Source organism: Falco punctatus (genome assembly GCF_963210335.1).
Source record: "Falco punctatus genome assembly, chromosome: 8".
Lineage (NCBI taxonomy): Eukaryota > Metazoa > Chordata > Aves > Falconiformes > Falconidae > Falco > Falco punctatus.
The window spans coordinates 52,414,388-52,435,371 of record NC_137588.1 but is presented as its reverse complement, the minus strand read 5'-3'; the positions used below and the strand labels follow the sequence as shown (position 1 = coordinate 52,435,371).

The 20,984-nt window shown below is 44.9% G+C and overlaps 1 protein-coding gene across 6 annotated transcripts in view; it reads right to left on the bottom strand.

Moving 5' to 3' along the window:
- Nucleotides 1–19,987, bottom strand: part of CCNJL (cyclin J like) — a 33,466-nt gene extending 13,479 nt beyond the window's left edge. For 3 of the 6 annotated variants that reach the window (XR_013929856.1, XR_013929857.1, XM_080398103.1), the window contains exons 1-2: nucleotides 19,675–19,978; nucleotides 8,439–8,649 (exon numbers count right to left, since the gene is read on the bottom strand). Coding sequence is in view for 4 of the 6 variants with exons in the window: in XM_080398103.1 (XP_080254229.1) it covers nucleotides 8,439–8,649; nucleotides 19,675–19,752 (289 nt within the window). In the remaining 2 variants the exon portion in view is untranslated. The other 3 variants (XM_080398106.1, XM_080398105.1, XM_080398104.1) reach the window with 3 other exon arrangements.
- Nucleotides 19,988–20,984: the final 997 nt, after the last annotated feature.

Here is a 20,984-nt window from a genome sequence, read left to right as displayed (position 1 = left end):
AGCTGACAAGATACTAGCATGTCATATGGCTTCAGAGTATTCTCGTCAAATCTAAAAACAGTTAGAATGAATATTGCCCTAGAAAATTATTTTAAAAGCAATTAAGATCTTGCTATCCATTTAGGATAGTAATTCCATCCAGAGTGTCTCTAGTGTATTAAAAAACTGACAATTTTCTGTACGATTAGCAGCTTGTCTTTTTAAAATGTATTTTTAACACATTTAGAAATGGATTTTCCATCTTTGAGCCTGTTCAGCTATCATGGATATGAAATGCATTGAAAGTGTAATATAGCTGCCACCCACCATAAAAGAGCATAACAATAACAATGAAAAACAAAATTTGTCCATCATATGAAGTAGAATGGAAAAGGATTGCGGGCATGCTGTCAGCAAAAAAAACCCCTTAAAATTCAGGAGTCTGTATACATGTTCATGAATCTCCTTGTCATCTGAATTTAGAACTTTTTAAAGAAAATGACATTTGAGAGAAGTTAACCCTTTGGGTTTTTTCCTCACAAGGTGACATCACAGCCTGATAGAGAAATTTAGGGAGTATGCTAGCAGAAGGAGGAAAAACCACTGCACGCACTGCATTCTGCTTAGGAAACTAAGGATGAGATCTGTCATTCTGGCTTCCATAAGTTCTAGTTCCTTCTTCCTTCCCTCTGGAAAGCAGACTATCAGCAGAGCAGTGGTTAGGAAGATGTCATACCAGCATAGGGCAAAGCTATTTGACTTGATCAAGAACTTTGATTTTCTTTTAAAGTTAAAAATAATTGACAACAGCTAGATTTAGCTATTTAGGTAACTAGTCATTTAAGATTTTCCCCCTTCTGTTTCTCAACACACTAATTCCTAGCTTTAATGTTAGATAAGAGCAGCCACTGCAGCAGATTGGAGACACTGAGTATAAATGTAGCTAAATAAATTGAAGAAAGGCTCCAAAACTGAGTTGAGAATGGGGGAGAATAATCAACTTAGAAGTTTTGCTTCAAATAAACTGTAAAATTTGAACATAAGCTACTTTCCTATGCAAGCAACTTGATCACATTTTCTTTCCCAATTCCACCTTGACCTAAACATTTCGCTTCAAGTTTACCAAGCACTTCCTACCTATTTTTAAATTGAAATCTGAAGATGACAGCAATAGTTCATTCCATCAGAGAAAGAGATCAGAGACAAGCTGGGAAAGAACAAGCTTAAGATGGCTTTAAAATATAGCGTGCCCTTTTCCAGTTCCCCGATTTCTCTAGTTTAAAGATACCAGGATATACTATTCTTATTTTTGTTCCTTCATTTACACCAGAAACTAAGAGTTTACGCACAACATATTTAGGCTAAGATGACCAGGACCTCCAATAAAATTACTGCAAGAGTATTTAAAAAAATCAGACAAGACAGTTGCAAGTCAAGTAGTGGCCAAACAAGTAACACTGGCTGGTTTAATCAACATTGTGCTTTGGAAAGGAAAATAAAGCTGTTTCAGCTACATTATCACCTCGAGTCTGTAGTTTGAAGTTCATGAGAATTGCGTACAAGTAATTTGCATACTTTTGAAATGCCACTGTAGACACTTCAAATTAAGTTTGCTGTTGTGTTTTGAGCTCCAGTTACTGATAAAACTATTTAGTTGTCACTATTGCTCTCAAAAATAGTTTTCTTTTGAGGTAACAGAATCATAAGCCTTTAAAGCAATGCTTAATTTAGGAAGTATATGGATGCTGCAAATCTGTTATACAATGAAGCCTGCTGCAGCTTAATAGATCAACAGGATGAATAAAATGAGTATGTAACGTAGGTTCACATTGGTGACCAACCTTTTTGTTAAATCTAAATAGAGGCAGCATGGGACATTTTTAAGAGTGTGTAGTATTACTGTATTTAATGATGCAAAGATTTTTCCAAGTTACTTTAGATCACGTTCTGCCCCACTCCAAATTCTAGTTAGATGCTCCTGCAGGAAAGAAAAAGCAAGTGCTGTTTATGTTACTCATTCACACTTCTGTTTTGATGAATGAAAGCCAAAGTCCTGTTGTCAAGGGGAACAGACTTAAGTTATAAAGAGTATATTTCATTAGTACATTTGTCACATTATCAAAACAGCTTATGGATCCATGCCAGCTTTTCACTAGGAAAAATCACTCAGGGTCTCAGGGAAGCATCACTGCTGTCAAACGTACCCTGAAGAACTGACTCACCCGCTGCAGGAGGCAGGAGCTGGTACAGACACCTAGCCCAGCATGCGGTTCGGACATTGCTGGTACCTGGGGAGATGATCTTCCTGGGGTTTTGCATGGGTAGCAAAACAAAAGCAGGACATGCAGGCAATTTGTTTTATTACATTTTCAGAGTCCTTGAGAAGACAGAGTAACAAAAAGGACTGCCAGTTTAAAGAGTCATTAAGTGTAAGTACTTTCTGTCCTATAAAATCAACCCAAAAGAAGGATAAACCAGTCAATCCCATCTAGTCCAGCATAAAGAAAAGACCTACGGCCGCTTACACAGCTGAAGGACCACTTTTCTTTATTCCTATGTTGTTGCAGAAGGTGGTACAACAAACTTCTGAGACTCTCTCCCATGCCACCCTCAGATACAAGCACAGCTTCTAACTGTCCTCCAAGCGAGGCAAGAACGAGACAGGCTATTTTAGAGATAGCCTGCTTCATTCCTCTTTCTGCAGGGTCTTTCATCTGTCTGTACAATACATGCAAACCACTCAGGTCAAGGCACCTGAGTTTTTAATGCCTTACTGCAGTAAAGTTCAATTACTAAAGAAAATACTCTGTACGTGTACAGCAACAGGGAAATAACAACAACAACAAATTTAGGACTACAGACTTCAGTTTTGCACAAATTATATCCTGGACTGCCACCCACTAATATCCTTTATTGAAAATAAGTAACTGAGCTGTCTTTGTCAGAACAGTTACCTGCTCACCAAGGTGGGACTATAAATGGAGAATGGATCGCAAAGCACAGTCCGATAGACAAGCTGCCTGATCTCTGATGACGACTCCAGATAGTCAGTGGGGAATCAGGTGATAAAGGATTACCCATGCCCTAAACACAGCCCATTTAGCACAGACATCTTTTCTTGCTCCGATTTCTTCTGTTGTCCTGAGTTAACGCAGCTGCTGAGGATCCACTGGCAGATTAAGGAGCTGGACAAAATAAAGCCAGGAAAACCACAAGAAGTACTCAAGTACTCTGTGAAGTAACCCAGCACTGGATGTGCTGAACACTGAGCTAGCTTTGCTTGAAACAATACTCAAATTTAAAAACTGTTATCATGTCTCCATAGCAGCAGAATTCTCTTGAGTAAGAGAGTCCATAAGAACTTGAATTGCTGGAACATTCAATGCCACTGAGCGGCTGAAAGAGATGTTGGTTTTATCAGGTACTGAAGCACCTGCTACTGGAGAGGGTTAGCTCTTCAGGGACGAAAGAAACAGCTTTTAAGACCCAGCTGGGTTTTTACAGCAACAAGCAAAAGCTGCATTACTTTAACTATACTGATACACCGTAATGTTACGGTCTCTGCATACTGCAGTTACAAAACTCACAGAAGAAACAGTTGCAGCAGCTGAGGACAGACTGCCCAGGTACTTGCTCTCTCCCCAGTTCACTGCTCCTGCAGCTGGACCATCCAAATGATTGTGTCAGTGCATCTGATCTACTTTGGAGCAGCTGGTTTGCACAGCTTTCTGCAGGCAATTTGAGCCAAGTAGCACCACAGCAGATGAGGTATCTTTACACAATCCCTTTTTTCTAACAGAGCACTTAGGGCTACAGCACCTTAAAATATCACAATCATTTTCCATAATAAATTGCCCAATGAAGATGCAGTTTAGAACTTTACAACCTGCTGCTGCTCAACAAGGGGCTGCCTGCTCAGCTGCTGGGGAGGAGACCTGAAAGTTCCTCAGGTCCCTTCAGACCCCATGTCAGTTAAATTAGATCAGTCCACTTACTGAAAGCATCAGCCAGCTCATTCTGTCTGGAGAAATATCAGAAGCTGACTCGACGCACTGCGGTGCTTTGGCAGGGAAAAGGAAAGCAGTGATGTTTTCAGTCGCTTACCTGTTTGCAAAGTGAGCAACACCGTGCCTGGTGCAGAGACAGCCGCGCTGGCTCCTGTGCACGTGTGCTGGTCACTGTCCTGCCCTAGAGCCAGCTGCCTTGCCTGAAGACCACCGGTCCCAGTTGCCCAGCATTACTTCTCACCAAAAGCCAGCATCTCCCTGACCTCACAGCAGTCCACCTGAGCAACACTAATTTCCTTCAAGCAAGGGACAGATGGATTGTCTTGAGCAATTAAAACCACTGGACTTCACTAACGATCTTGCAGCAGCAGGAACCTCTTCTATTACTACAGCTGGACCTCAAAAGGAGGTCCTCTGTCTTCTGATTGTGTACCTAGCCAAAACATCCACGTGGACCTCGTCTTTCTGTACTGCAAAAACACATTTAGTTTATGATTCTGATTTAGCTCATAAAGTTTCCCTTAGCGCAAGTATGACAGACTAACTACATCCCTGTGTGACATCAGTTTTTCCAGCAACTTTTCCTTCCCTCCCCCAACAGCTTTCAGTTCACCCCTAGATTACTGTGAACAATTTTTGCCATTCTTCTTCAGAACTGATTCAGAGGAAATAATAACCACTGACGACATTAGTAAATCAAACCTTTTATAGCTGTTCTGAGGAGCTAAAACGATCTGGCAGGAATTTCCAGATCTTTCTCCAGTTATCACACTGTACGTACACTGCAAAAAGACATACATCGCCCGGCTAGCGAACAACTGGATGATTCCAGGGACACACACCCACATTCCTCCCAGCTGCGGCAAGCCCAGGCTGGACGTTACTTGGCTGCTAGCGTGATTTGTTTGGCACAGTATTATGGTCTCACTCCCTCATCTCTTCCACAATTATCACCAAAGTGGGAAGCACTATCATCACCCAGTTTCCCTGTCCAGGGAAACCCATGAGCTGGTCAAAATGCATCTCTAGAATACAGTAAGAGAAATTAGCTCCAGCTAACTAAAGGACACACAGCAAAACGCTACATTCCCATCATGAAAGCACTGCTGTCCTATGCTAGTGGAAATACATGATGGCATTGGGAGGGAAAGGGGGGGGGGGGGGGAAGGAAAAACAAGTTTTTGAGATTCTTTAGATTGGAGAGAGAAGCAACAAACTTTACAGCTAAACACAAGTTTACAATAATTTATCTGAGCTTCGAAAATTGTGCTCAACTTGTATTTAGCTTAGAAGTTTGTTGCTTCTATTTCAGAAGTTAGTGTTGAAAACCTTCTCTATTATGCCCCTCCCACCTCCAACCCCCTTACAGTAATTACTGGGAATAAGTAATCTTGCCTCTAACTACACCTCATCTTGCTTGTGGTCTGCACACTACCCTTAATCTCTTACTCTTTTCTAAGGAAGCAATCAGGAAGAAAAATCTAGAGTTTCCTCAAATACTTATATAATAAGTATATATGTATATTTTATATATATTATATCAATTTATAACAATAACAAAGACAGTCTGCATTAAACATTCATCTTGATACCATGAAAACACCACAGCTATTTAAAAAAAAAAAGACTAGCTTTTTTTCTCCCTGCAGTAAAGGTATATAATTTTTTGAAAAGTGTCTTGCAACACAGCCTGAAGAGCACTTTTGCTGCAATCCTCTGGTGAAAAACTACGCAACTTCCTACGGCAATGCTTTGCGGGAAGTTCCTATTACTGCATTTGAAGTAACAGGCAAGGGACTGGTTTTATTCTTTGCTACAATGAGAACTTTTAAGGTGACATTGGGTCGATACTTCTGGCTTACTCAGAATATTTTACTACAAGACATTTAAAAAAAAAATAATCATAGTACAAGATTTCTTCCATTTCACATAATTTTGAAGGTAACAAACTAAACACAGGAATTCCCACTTACTGTAAAGTGGCTTTTCCTGATTTGACTTACATCACTTAGAACGATACATCCCAGAAGAGGATATCCTTATTGCACATTAAGATGGCCTAAACAGTAAACAGCTTACTATGCTCCTAAAAGTCACCAGACTGAGCCCTAGTATTTTAAGCCTTAGCTATACAAGTTAATTAGGCATTAACTTCACGCAAAGCTACTTTGGTTCAACTTTCAGTGTTTGGTTTCTACACGTTGATAGGAAAGCTGCCTTGACAATAACAGACCTTTTCCTCTTCCTGTAAGAAATTGTATCGTCCCAGATCAGGATGTATACATGCTACTGCATTGCTTTAATCTTAATTTATAAAGATTTTCACACTCTAACTCTCTAGATATAGGCTTGCTCTTTTAAGCAAATAGCCTTTTTTTTTTTTTTTTAAATAGGCAGAAGTTGAAAAACATTTCCCTCCAGTCTTATCATAGGGAAGTTTGTGAACTTCCTTTTGCTTCAGTTGCAGAGAAGTGGACTGAAGTTGCATTTTACTTCAGTCATGTACATAATAAAAATCTTGATGGGGCCCCAGAGCTGGATGCAGCACTGCAGGTGGGGTCTCACCAGAGCTGAGTAGAGGGGCAGAATCATCTCCCTCACCCTCCTGGCCATGCTGCTTTCGATGTGGCCCAGGACATGGCTGGCTGCAGCCCAGGATACAGTTGGCAAGCCATATTATTCATACAAGATTTGAGGGTATCATTTTCACGCTGTCTGTGTAGCACTGGAAATGTAAACCAGCTATAATTTTTTCCTCTAAGTCCAAATGAAAAGTTATTAGGAGAACTGTTGAAGCATCAATTTTATGCTGGGGAAAACCAGAGTAGGAGCATAGATAAATCTGTCAACTTCAAGTAAAGAAAATCTTCTCTTTTCCTGAAGGTAATATTCATCCACACACTGGGAAAATAATAATAATAATAATAATAAATCCACAAAAAAACTAGCAATGCTGCAAGGCATTTTGTAGTTATGAGTTTACCCAAAAAAAGAGAGATGGCCTGAAAGCTGAAGGAGTACACCTCTGAGCAGGCGTCAGCCTCCAGGCTACCTGAACATGGCATTTCATTCAGTCTGATGTGTTTGACATTAAGAGTACAGTTTCACAACAATTTACGAATCGTCCCTAGCCCCTCTTCTCTCCATTGCACTAGCCTAAAGCTTCTCTGGCTCCTCAGGAAAAAAACTCTCTGGTAAATAAAGAAAACAGTTCTTCAGCTGGGATGGTTCTCTGCCAGTCTGCTGCTCTGAAGGAGCTTGTCAGAGGTTCAGGTCAGCAGAACTACAGCATGTGAGAGTCACTGAGGCTGCCGTGAGACTGCACCTACAGCAACCATGTACATTCTTTGTTCAGATTTTAATATTGGCCTTTTCTGCAACACGAATCAGTAACTGCTCCACATATATTAACCATCTTCACTAGAGTCAGATGAACAGCAATGCTTAAATACATTAAATGTACAGGGGGGGTTTATTATTTTACCATTATCCCTTCAATTTAAGCTCTTCAGACCACAATGAGCAAGGAAAAGCAGTAGCATCCCTTATCCTGAGGGCTAAACATAGAGTATCACCTTCTTTCCTCATTTACCTTCCAGCTTCTGTCTCTCCATATTTTAATTTTTTTTTTATCTTAACCAATATGAGTACTTGCACTTTTTAGCCATCAGGGCTAGAGTTTGCATAAGTTTTGCTGTCCACAGTAGTGCATTACTCTACATGGCTCCCACATGGCAGGATAGTTTCTCTGTAACCTACAGACTCCATAAGTCTACAGGGACAGACGGCAGTTCCTTGAGGCACCAGTCTTGCTTTCCTTCACTTGCACAGCACCAGCTGCAGAGAAGATTTCAAGAAAGCACTAATGACAAACATTCAAGATCATTTGCTAAATGGATGCCAGTGCTGAAGCTTTAGCATTAACAGCAATGCCTAGCTATTTGACAGAAGCCCAGAGCAAACGATATGCATGCCAGCATCATCAACACATCCACTAAACGCCTCAGAAGCAAATTTTCCTTTGGCCCCTGCATAAGAAGCTTCCAATTTGCAAGGAACTGATTATGCCCAGTGATCATAGCAGAGGCACACATTGTCCAAGGATGGTTCTCCAGGAGAAGCTGCGTGTTACACAGACGTTATTCCCTACTACCAACTCTTCCTTGGAACTAACCTCCCCCAGTCCAGCCACTTCCTTCCCACTCCATCACCCTGATATACATTGTCCCTTTCCACTGACACAGCTTCAGCTGCCAAAACTTCCTCCGCGCATGAACACATGAAGCTGAGCAGAGTTCATTAACAGACTGCTTTATGCCTTGCCTTGGACTTCATTAGGCTTTACCCTAGGTGGGTGGAAGCTGTTAACACAGAGAAAGCAGCACATGATATATAAGGAAAACAACCATCTGCTCCAAAAGAAAAAGCCTTAATAGACAGCAGCCAACTTACTTGCTAGGAGAAGACAGGCAAATGAAATGATGTGCAGTTGCTTGACAGTGATGTCATAGTGGTCCATAAAGAGGTCCAGCAGATAGACGGCGAGATGACGGGCGGTAGGGCAGAGATCGCAGCGGTTGCAGAGGACTGTCAAGAGATCAACGAAGTATCGGCGCATCCCAATCTGCGGCGAATGAGCCTTATACATGGGCAACTTCAGCTCCTAGGGGCCGGGGGAGGGGAGAGAGAAAAAAAAGGGTAGGAAAAAAAGAGTTACTGAGACAAATACCATTTCAGCATCTGGAATCCCAAACCAACACCTGCCACCTGCCATGGCAAATGCTCAGCAGCCACAGCACGGAGTGACACGGAAATCGGGGCTGGATTACTGCGTGTGTTGACAGTCAGTTCCCCTCTGGGACTTCGGCCATCCACACGCTTTCCTTACAAGCATGAAACACGTGGTCAAACACTGTAAATTACAGTTTAACCCAGGACCAACCTCTGTCGCTTTCTACAAAACACCAAACTTCTTGGCCATAAAAATTATTCTTGAAGGATTTTTTTACATTTTGTTCACCCAATTTGGACTGTTAAGTATGGCTTCAATAGAGTGTCACAGGTAAGAAATGTTTCTCTGACAATGCCTCTTCTCAGTTGCCCAAGTTATGACATCCTGTGCCAAAAAACATGCATATCTTCAGAATAAATAACATCTATCTAACTTTTTTTTTTAAAAAAAGAAATCACATGGTGCATGGCTGCAGCAAGAAACAAAAGCAGACATTAACAAAAGAAAAAAACCCAATGTGGGAGAATGATTACTTTTATAATTATAACAAATTCCAGTATTTTCTGTAGTAACCTATTACAGTATTATAAAAGCTAGTTACTGAACTGACAGACTGTATTTCAAATTTAATATATGGGTTTTCATTTTAAAGGGAGAATTATACAAGTTTGTGATTTACCTATGCTACATCTTCACCTGCAAGGGTTTTTACACACCAGTTGCTAGCCGCTTTGCAAAAAGCGGGTTAAGGGAAGGAGTGAAGACCGCCAGGAATACCTGCAACAAGCTAATGCCACTTAAAAGTTGACACTTTCTGACTTTAGACACTGTCATATACTAATGCAGTTACCATGGCCAGACTTGAGTTCGAATGGGCTGAACACACGTTGATAGGCACGGATTAGAAAAAGGCTCTTTCAGCAAGGTATAGCTCTCAGTAATTCATCAAGGGAATAAGTAATTTTTGGTTTACATATATTTGAAAATAAATTAGAAGTAGTGCAATGCTGCGAGATAGATGTGTTTTATAGTGGAATACAAAGCAGTGCATAGCAATTAATTCTACTAAATAAATCAGGACTTAAAAAAAAAAAAAAAAGAAAAAAAAAAGTGTTCTGTGAACATAGCTGCACTGGCTCCCCCATTTACAGAAGTAGGAGGCACCACCTCGCACAGCCAGCATCACAGCTGCCCACGCTCCTTTCATCCCCTGGAAGGAGACATTCCTTGAGGAGGTTCAACTTATCGGGAAAAAAATAGCTGCACAACCAGGCTCCGAGGGGCACACAGCAGTGGAAGCCAGGGAGGCCGCAGGAGGAGAAGCGGCGCGCAAAGCCGGCCAGCCGGGCGCAGGTACGGGTGGTTGCTTCCCAGCCTGCTCAAAGAGAGTCACTGGAAAACCGCATTCCCGACCGAACAGACACACGCTGCGGACGGGCAAACAGCCCTTTGAAACCTGGGACAGCCTTTGCTGGCAGATTATAAAGAAATCGCCCACCCGTAACAATTTATAAAGGAGGAAGAGAATGGAACATGTTGCCCCCCATTGTTTTATACCCAGAAAAACCCCATAAATTTGGTTTTTCAATTGCCTTATGTACGGAGATTTCAATCCATCAGTACGAGTGACATACCCAGGTTCAGAGCAGGAATTTGTGGCATAGCCATAACATGAACGTTCTGACAGGAACAGTTGCAAGCTCAGTGCTTACATCAGTTAAAATAACTGCCCCCCCCCCCCCTTTTTTTTTTAAATGTCTATACACAGTCCAAGCTATCAGAAGATCAGACGGCAATTCTACCTCCAAAATACTTTCTTCTTCTAGGTGACTGGTAGGAGCTTCGAGTTTTAATTTTTGAAATGGCCATCCTGCTTCTACAGCTAAGTCTCCCAGCAAAATTATACTCTATACTCCAGGGTCAGCATATATATTTAATGTGAAGCTTGCTTTTTAGACCATAACACCAGATGCAAGAAATGAACAGTAACTCCAGTTACACACCTCGTCAAAAAATCTGATCTGTCTAAACATTACAGTTCACTGAGTGAATAGGGCAGGCTCAGAATGAAAGCAGAGATCCAGAGATTTGCACCCAAACCTCAGACACTCGGAAGCCAGAACAACCCCTACTAAGCCCATTGCACTAGAAAATTCAAAGGCCAGGCAAAGCGCTGGATTTAAACCAATAGGATTATTCTGCTACTGGTTTAACAGAGACATTTACCCCCCATATGACATCTGCTTTTTTATTTTTACTCCCCTTCTGCCCTAAATCGGTTACTAGTAAAGGGTATAAGTGAAAGGCACTCCCATTTTGCTCACCAAAAGCCCCACGTGGGCTTTGTATAACGAGACCTGACAGCACAGGCAGGGTTCAGCTTCAGGATTAATATTAGGAGGAACAGAGCCACGTACTGTAGTTTCTTACAAGATCAAGTTCCTAGGCATTAACTGATCAAGGGTAATTACCTGTGTATAGGCAAGAGCCTTGCCCTGCACCACCTAGCATGAAGCAGCTAGTAAGCAGTTCAATGCTTTTACACCGACAGATCAGTCTTAAATGAGATTTTCTTGTAGAGGAAAGCAAGTAGTACATAGCCTAACAATGCCAGAGCTGAATGGCAGGCTTACGCTTGATCAACACCTCTGTGGGTATGCACTCCTTTCCATCAGCCCCCCACTGGGGTCTTTAGCATAAATTCATCAAAGGGGAAAAAAAAATTCCTTTGAATTCAAAAAATGCCTTCGCTGCTTTGGGGATAGGGATGCAGGAACAGCAAATACAACTCTATGGAAAAAAACAACTTTCAGGGAGCAAGAATAAAATGAATCCTTTCCATTGCTTAATTTTTTCCCTCTATTTTCAGTAAAGCAACAGATTAGAAAGGGGGAGTCCTGCTGCCTGCTGGAATCACCCTTTCATATGCTGCTTCTGCTTATCTTTGACCTGTTCATCTTGATCTCCTTCAAGGACTTGGCTTTGGGCTGCTGAGCAATTGCCACATTTTTAGCTAAAAGGCAGCACAGAGGAGACTCGCAGGTGTCTTGGAAATTACTTAACAAGCTTTGCTCTACTTATTGATCAGTGTCTCTCCACAAAAAGCCTCCAGAAAGTCAGAGCACAGCATTTAAAGGAATCACCACTTCATCTCAAAACCTGGAAAGTAAGACTTGGGCGGAGAGTCAGTGTTAAAGGGTGAAGACTTATTTTAAGTCTTCTGCCACCTCCTACCAGCTTCAAGACCTGACCTTCCAAAAGGAGTGAGTCGGTGTAAACACTTTTAAGTGGTGTTAAAGACAAATCTTCCTCAGCAATCTCATCTGAAAGTCAGCCAGGCTCCAGACATCAGGCATTCCCCGCAGACAGCACAGCTCACCTGCCCGCTCCAGCCGGAGTTCATCACCTGAGCTCAAGAGACACGATGCTGGGGTGGCTTCCTAACTGGGCTGAGCAAACGCACTTCAGCATCCATCTCCCAAAGGAGACGCTAGGCAACAAGACTTAAACTAAAGCTTCTGAGCAGCCACATGAAGGTTAGGCTTTCCCCGGCCATTTGAACTAAATCAACCCAACAGCGATTGAAGTGGAGAGGGAGCAAACAGGATTATTTCCTCCAGCTCCCTTAAAGCAGGAGCAGCTGGTCCAGGCCAGTCTACCCAGCACTCACCTACATCACAGTACCATATCAAATGGTTTGCCATTCAACATGGCAAGAAATTCCATGCGTACATTTTTTCTGTCCAATTTCTTTTCAGTAAACCTGTTCTTCCACTGATAGAAAGCCAGTAATGAACTGACAAGCAGCCACAAGAAAAGTTAGTTAGCAAGTGATGTGACATTATGGTAATCAGTCACACTATAACGATCAGTTCTTAGCACAAAAGTGGAATTCATCAAGGTATTTTAGAACAACTCACAGGCTTTTTGACAAAGAAAATGAAAGGCTGAAACAAATATGTCTTGGGTTCTGAAACTCAGGGAGATGTTAACGGAATCTGGTTTTCTACCATGTCTAAGCGCTTGGCGCAGGCAGTCAGGATCCGTTCTGTGCCACAGGCCAAACACACAGCATCTCCTCACTCCCTGCAACAGCTTCGGTGTTTCTTACTGCCCTCCTGCCTCCCAGCACCAGCTGCCTCAGCTGCCAGCTACCCAGCTGCTGCTCACGGGCATCTCCAGAGAGCTGCATCCCCTGCGGGCAGCCAGGTAAATTACCTTCTCATTTTGTAGCAAAAAAACCCACCTAAACCAGAGCTACTCAGTAACAGTAAAGCCTATTCATCTAGAAACAGCTGTTGCAATACTCCTCTACACAGACACAGGCTTCATTAACTACTATGAACTTCATACTTCTCTCATTGTTATTCTTTTTTAATCTTATTATCTACTTCTGTTTCTGGATATGTAAACAGAATCTAGTGTATGGCCCCTGCCACCACAGCCCACAGATGTTCACCACTGATCCTAACCCAAAATCTGAAAAAAGGTTCCAGCTGATAAACAAAGATAACCAGTGAAGTATAACAAGTTTCAGCAAGTTCTGCATGATCTTTATTAATCCAGAGGAAAAGTACAGAAACTCAAGATACCACTTGTGTGTGTCAATATAAGGCACTCAAATATAAATTAAAAAAAAAAAAACAACACAAAAAACCCACAAAAAAAAAACCCAAAAAAACAAAACAACAAAACAAACCAACAAAAAATCAACACCTGGGAGGGAAGGCTACTAAGTATTTAAGTCATAAAACTAGTAAAAAGCTAACTTGGACAATCATTTAGTGCTCTGCGCATTGCGTGTTCCAGAAAAATAGCACATACGTGACCTCCACCAGATTCTTATGAATTCCTATAGTAAGAATAACAGATACTGCAAAGTTGTTAGCATTAGAACAGGAAAAAGAAATGCCAGTAGGTGAAAAATAAAGGGAAAGCTTATCTAGCAGCCCATTAACAGTTGTTCTTTGAAAGAGACAAACTCCTTCCTGTTTTGTGTTCTAATCAAACAGTTTTCCAGCTGCAGAAGAAAGGTGCCAAATTGATCTCTGAGAGAATTATTGCACCCCACATGAGAAACCACTAAAAGCTAACGCCTCTATGACGCATTATTTATGCGGGCAAGATGATATAAGAAGAAAAATTTAGACTACACTATTTTTTGAATATGCAGAACTAGCTTGAAAATGCAGAGCACTGTGCATGCTTCTTTGCAGTAGACTAGGTAGCACGCTACCAATTTAATTTTGCTACTATTGCCACACTACTCTCTCTCGCTCAGAGAAACAATCCTCCTGCCCCTGCACAGACTGCAGCACTGTGCCTACCAGTAACAAAATCACTTGGATGAAACTTGCTGGTAAGTCTTTCTGTGCTTTGGCAGCTGCCTGCAGTTTGGTCAGGAAGCTGAAGAGTTAGCATGTTTGCCAGCAGCCTGACAGCAGAGCACAGCTGATGCATTTAGCTTTTACTGATCTTAAAGCTGGCCAGGCAAACTGAAAGGGAAGGGCAAAGATAACCGGCAGGGCAGTGCTCTTCGGGTAGGGCCAGCAGGATGTGTTTCCTCACCCAGCAGAAACCCACAGTGAAATTCTCCGAAACAGCCCCGCTCGGTTTGCTGTGCAAGCACCAGCCCCGCTGTCTTGTAAGACAGAGAGACCCGGGACTCCACCTGTTCGAAGACAGAGCAGCAAGGGACAGTCCAGGATTCTCTGCGTGACCTATTACTCCTCTTCAGCCCTGCCATAACTGAATCTCTGAGAGTCCTGAAAGTGACAGCGTTTCCCGTTATTTCAGCAACCTTCAGCTGTTTCAGACCAGCCTTAACCAGGTTTCAGGAGAAGTGCCAGTCTTGCACAGCGTCTGGATTCAGTGCATAGGAGTAAAGACACAAACCTGACGGAAGCGTGTTTCAAAAAGGATTTCAGACAGTTCCTCTCTAGTTCCAGTGAAAATTTAAAAGCCAGTGAGTCTCTAATAAGGAAGGGCCATATAGCCCTTATTTCCCCCCTCATTTAACGGTGACCAATCAGGTAGACAGAACAAGAGCCTAAACACACTCATTACACCGCCTAGATAGCACTGCCAGCAGCTACCCTTACTGATCTACAATGCATTCCACTGATGTGCGAATGAAACACCATAAATGCCGATTTTCTTCTGCGTTACCACTGTTCCTGCACACTCAAAAGGAACAGCATCTTCTGCAAAGGGCCCACTCTCCGGCCACAAACAGAACCTCAGGTTCCAACCTGCTCAGTGACTCTGGCTGACACTGGGTTGTTTCTCTTTCAAAGAGCCTTCAGTAGTTTTCCTCCCTTTACCTAGATTAAAGGCCATCTCTGACTGCATTCTGTGCTCTTCAAGCATCACCCCATATCACCCGCTTCTGCCTTTCAAAATACCTACAGGTAAACACAGACTCCGTTCCTGAGATCTGAATTTTGCGTAGACAAATTAAGCTTCAGGCACCAACTGAGAAGTCACACAAGAAACCTGTGGCAGACCCAGACAGTATTGCAACTCTACGTAAAAGCGTTTTGTGCTTGAATCCACTCCACCCTTCAGCATCCTCACAACAGTCCCAGGCATTCAAAAGCTGCAGGAAAGCTGAACCAGTATTGTGCTTGAAAATCTACTACTTCGCATGTTCCACTGTGGTATTTTATCAAGCATTTCATAAAGTCCTTCTTAAACACTTCAAAGTATTTTGAACTTCAGCAGCTAATCTGAGAAGGATCAGAGAAAACAGGTGAAAACTGAAGTCCCAACTTTAACGAAAAAAGAAGAGAGATCATGAATAACCATGGACTTTATTAGGACACCTGCTCCTTTCAGCTTCACGCAATGCTGCCATCTATAACATAAGCAAATTACAGCTAGCAACCAGTAATGCTATTGTTGCTGATTTTCAAAAGCTAGCGGGTTTTGTATGTGTTTTCTATTAAGTGAACAGATTATGCTTTTGTTGCTGGGCTGCCAGTCTTGGATTAAAAACCTGATAGTAATACACCTCAATGCCTGTTAAACCTACTTTCTTTTACAGCTGATTTAAACTGGGAAGGTGCATCAGAATGAGAGGTTAATGTTTTATCCTGTCTGTTAAATGAAATGGAAAAGAGCACAAAACCTTTTGCATGTCCACAGGTATGTGGGACCCCTGAAGTTCTCATCTCGATTTTGTTTTAAAACCCCGGGAGATGCACTGCTGCAATGCCCCAACACCTTCCCTCTGCTCAGTGTAACTGTCTAGTCTGTGCCAATCTGCGTTTCAGGCTGTGTCAGGCAGATCTGAATGTATCAAACTTACCATCTAATTAATTAAACATTGAAGGGATGACCACTTTTTAAAATAACAATGACAAGGGTGGACTTGCAGGCTAAAAGATAAAACAGGACCGGGTACATCAAGACCTTCACACTGCCAATGGGTCAAGTAAACCAGATGCTTTGGCACAACTGCAGAAGAGAGAGGGACATAGACTGGGTGCAGGGAGAAGAAGAAGAGGTGATGTTTTTACCAGAGCTCTTACTGAATTAAGTTAATAACAGGATCCTGCACTACTTCTAACAGGATGATTTAAGACTGCAAGAAACACATTTATGGTGACAGTACCCAGAGACCAGCGAAGAAAAGGCCCCCTCACAACAAACCCTGTACGGATCACACTCCTGCTTCAGAGACCACAGTTCAAACTGACACCATGGACCCAGCCAAGGGAGGCATTGCACATCAAAATATAATGAAACACATCGTGGTGGTTAACAGCATTTCCTCATTAAGATCTTTAAGCCAAGAGTTGGTGGGAGACAGGTGTGGAGCAGCCTTCACCTAGAGGAAATCACTCGGATTTTTTTACCGCTTAACAGCAAAGGACTGTTCGCTTTCAGCAGAAAGAGGATCAGCTCTCCTCACATGGCTGAAAGTAACTGCAGACAATAACAGGGACTGCCTTTAAAAAGATCAAGTTACAATTATTAACCTTCTAAATTCTCAAGCAACAAGTTCTGTAAAATTTGGCCCTGCTCTGAGAAGCTATGCAAGAGATAGGTAAGGGAAATGCAGGCAGATATAGTAATTCTCATTAATAGCAGGAAATGAACATATCCTGGAAGAAAACAGCCCTACATAAGCACAAAACTGGGGGAGGAATAGCAGTCATCACTTATTTCTGGGACACTCAGGCTGCTTTCTAGAGTAGAGTATTTCCTCAACTTCAAACAACAAGCAAGGGAAAAAAATCAACACTGACTTGCTGCTCAGCACTACACACATGTGGAGTATTCAGGGCTACTGAAGCAGACAGAAGAGTTCCGTGCAGATGTTGCAGCAATACCATTTCCACTCAGAGATCTCTGATTTTTTGCCTTGAAGCCTGGCACTGCCAGTGCCTCTCCACTGTAGAAGTAGCTCAAGCACCAGAAAACGCACACACACCCAGCACCTTTGTTGGCTTAGTGTGTGTTAGGCTTTTCTAGCACATGTATGCTCAAATTTTTGTTTTCCTTCCCAGCTCAGTCTTGCAACAGGTTTAAACGTTCTGGCTTAAGCCAGGGAACACTTTTAACCTTTCATTTCAAGTCTAAGGACATGTGTAGCACTTTTGGAATTTCAGCGTTTTGCTCCACTAGGTCAGCACACTCAATAACTAACACAATACAGCCCTGCTAAGCTGAGCACTACATCCCAATAATCACAGCACAGATACTTTACTAGCCAGACAATTCAGGGGCTATTAATTTCCTCCACATTGAGCTAGAGCCTTTGGGAAGTCAAAAGCCTCACAGCATCTTTCAGGCCTCTCTGAATTAGAAGCCAGGTATACCAGTGCATTCAGTATCTGCTCTCATGCAGAACATACCCATCAGATACAGCACACAACATCTGTCACAAAGGACACCAACTTTCAATGAGGTTAAGAACTCTCAGACCCAATTGGGAGCATGAGAGGGATGGGATGGCATGACATTTTTTCCAGTTGTTAACATAAAATCTGGGTTGTTTCACAGTAGCCATACATCTGTGTGTCTAAATTATTGGGGGGGGGGGGGGTGTGAGGGGTGTGTGTGGGAAGTGTTTCCAATGATCCTTCGGTTGTTTTAAGATAAGATTTATGTTCTTTAAAAAGGACATATTATTTCTTACCTTACACCCAGACTTTAAGCACATTCTTCAAAAAAAAGTGGGATAGCCTGCAACATGCATTTCAACCTCCAACATGCATTTTCAACCTCCTCGACAAGCAGCTGTAAGCAATCTTCCTGCCAGTTTCACATGCTAAAACTAAGACCTGTTTATTCTCACCCAAGACCAGGGACACACACTGTTCCAGACTAGGACTCCTCAGCAAATGTCTAAAACCAGAGAAGTCATTTAGGCTTGAGGGTACCACTGCCTGAATTTTCTGTATTCCAGTATGAACACACTAATACACTAATAACATACTGGTACTCTAGTGGTGATGCCACTATTGAAGCACATTTTATTCTATGCAACAGACACAGGCATCCCTAAAACTGGTCCACACTCACAAAACTGACTTCAGTACCTTAAAATTACTTAGATTCCCAGACTTTGCTGAAGGATCCTTTTGAGGAGTTCCACAATGTTTTACGGTAAATTCTGACACTTTAGACACCAAAAAAGCAAACCTTGGTGATATATTTGAGAGGTGTTTCTGCAAAATATTATCTGGGAGAAAAAAAAAAAATAATCACAGAAAGTGAACCGAAGAAGTTTTAGGGGCTGCGATTATTTTTGCTTGATGTACTTGCACTCAGGATTCTCATGTAGCACTGCCTCCAAAAAGAAAAGTCAGCCTTACAAGGTGGGTGGAATGAAGATTAAAATTATCTAAGCAGAAAGATTTGTAGACCTTGCTCAGAGCAGAAAAAGCAGAGCAGCCCAGAGACCCTTCTCCCTCTTTGCAGGCTCTTTGAATTCCAACAATTACTGTAATTTCAGCAGGCCCAGGTCAGCATCCATACACTGAGCAGGAGTTTTAGCACTCTAGAGCTGTCAGATGCTTCCAGAAAGCAGGCTGAAAAAAACCAGCCGATTAAAAGGTAGTGGGTACAGGGAAACAAGAATAAATAAACGATGAAAGCTTCCCCCCACCTTGTAAAACCCTGTCAATGAGATTCCCAGTTACTCCCTGCCCCTCCCCCTCCCGGGCCTGAAAACCTGCCTCAGCTGGAGGGCAGGACAGCAAAGGAGGAGCTGGTACCCTGCGAAGGAGCTGGTACCAGCCCACCGGCACCGCTGTGTGCTCAGCGGGCACACACGGGGAACGGGATCTGCAAAGATCCCACCTCGCCTTGACCCGAGTGACTCAGAAGCCGTCTGGGTGCAGGCAGCCAGTGTTTGCTGGGGGAGAGGCCCCCTCCCCTCCCCAGCTGAGGGCGTGTGGAGCCCCCCACGGCCGGGTAGGGACAGGGGCAGGGACCGGGGAGCCCCGAGCGCCTGCGGCCGCGCACCCGCGGGCACCGGCTGCCCCGCTCGGCCAGCCCTGCCCTGCGGCGCCCACCCAGGTGCAAACGCTGCACCCGCCTCGAGAAAAGCCACGGCAAGCCGTGTCTGCGCTTCCCCCAGCGCCTCTACAGCCGGCCAGCGAACGGCCCCCTCCCCTTGATTCGAATGTCAGCGTTTATCTGTCGGAAAAAGCTGCGACGCTGTTCCTGCGGTTCCTCCAGCCCGCTGTTCGCGGGTCAGCATCAGCATCCTCACGGCGCTGAACGCAGCGAGTCACGGCCCCCCGGCCCGGTCACCGCTGCTGGGAAGCCGCGGGCAGGTAGTTGTGGCCAGCAGCTTGCCCAGGGCCGGCTTCAACAGGTCGCGGTCACGAAGCAGCGGGCGAGCAGGCGCTCGGAGTGACCCCGCTCCTTCGAGGCGACCCCCGCCGGGCAGCGCGCCGAGCCCCGCAGGGGAGGGGGGAAAGGAACAAGGTGGGACCCAACCTTCGTCCTCAGGGTCTGGTGGATGTCCGCGGCCAGCTCCCCCTTCCACCACTGCTGCTCCATCCTCGTCCTTCCCATCCAGACAAAGGTCTGCAGGAGAGACGGGGCCGCGCCGCTGGAGAGAGAAGGGACCGGACAAGTCGCGGGCAGCCCGCGGCAGCTTCCGCTGGCCGCCCCCCCGGCACCGGCCGCCCCGTAACGTCGTGATTTATCGGCCGCCCCCCCCGAAGGCGCTGCAGGCCGGGGCCGGCGGCGGGGGCAGCCCTCGGGGGGCCGGCGGCAGCGCCAGCCTCGGCGGGCGGCCCGGGCCGAGCCCCGCAGCTGGCGGGGGGGAGGGGGAGTGCTGCTGCCCCCCTCCGCCCTTAATTGGCGCTAATTAACAGCCGGCTGCCGCGGGCAGGGGCATTTTTCCTTCCCCGCCGTGCCCCAGCGCTCCTGCAGCACCTGTGCGCGCAGCGCCCGGCCCCCGCCGGCAGGAGCCCCCGGACGGGACGGGCGTGTCGGGGCGCACGGCGACCCCCGGGTGCGGCCGGCTGGGCTGCGGGGGGTCGTGCCGGCGGCCGCGGGACGCAGAGCTGCCCCCGGCAGTGAGGGCTCGGAGTACTCGGCACCCGCAGCGCTGGCAGGAGGGAGGGAGTGGGCCAGCATCCCCTCGGCCGGTGGCTTCCCCCCCTCCCCCCGCTGCGCCGGGCCGCCCGTCGGGGCCTGCGCGCACACACACACACACACCCACACACACCCAGCAGCACGCGCTTCCCGCTGCTCTCGAGGTGCCACCCGCAGCACGCGGCCTGGGGACGGGACGGGGCCCACCACCACCCCCCTGCCCCTCAGAGTCGTCCCCCGGGTCCCCCCCGACACGCAGCTCCGGCCGCAGCGGGACCCCAGAGCTCCGTGGTTCGCCATCGGGGCGCAGCCCAGCCGAAGCTCCCAGGCCCCGGGTGTCCGTCGCAGCTTGGCCCCGGGACCGCGGGACCCCCCGGACCCCCCCCTTGCCAAGGGTTAATCCAGAGCCCCGGGGATGCCAGGCACAGCTCCCGAGGCCGAACAGAACCTTCCAGCAAGGCTTTCTTAGCACTCCAGCAACTCCAGGAGCCAGAAAAGAGGGGAAAAAAACCCACCGCACAACCTGTTTTACACCCAAACCTCATTGTTTATCCGTTAAGGATAAAGAATTCTCATGAGAAAGTTTACCAGGCCTAGCAGCGGCTTTCCTGTTTAAATAACTAAACTTCATTTTTAGATGAGGACTTTTTTTTTAAAAAAAATAATAAATTCCCATTCTGCACTCAAATTTGCAAAGAACTTCA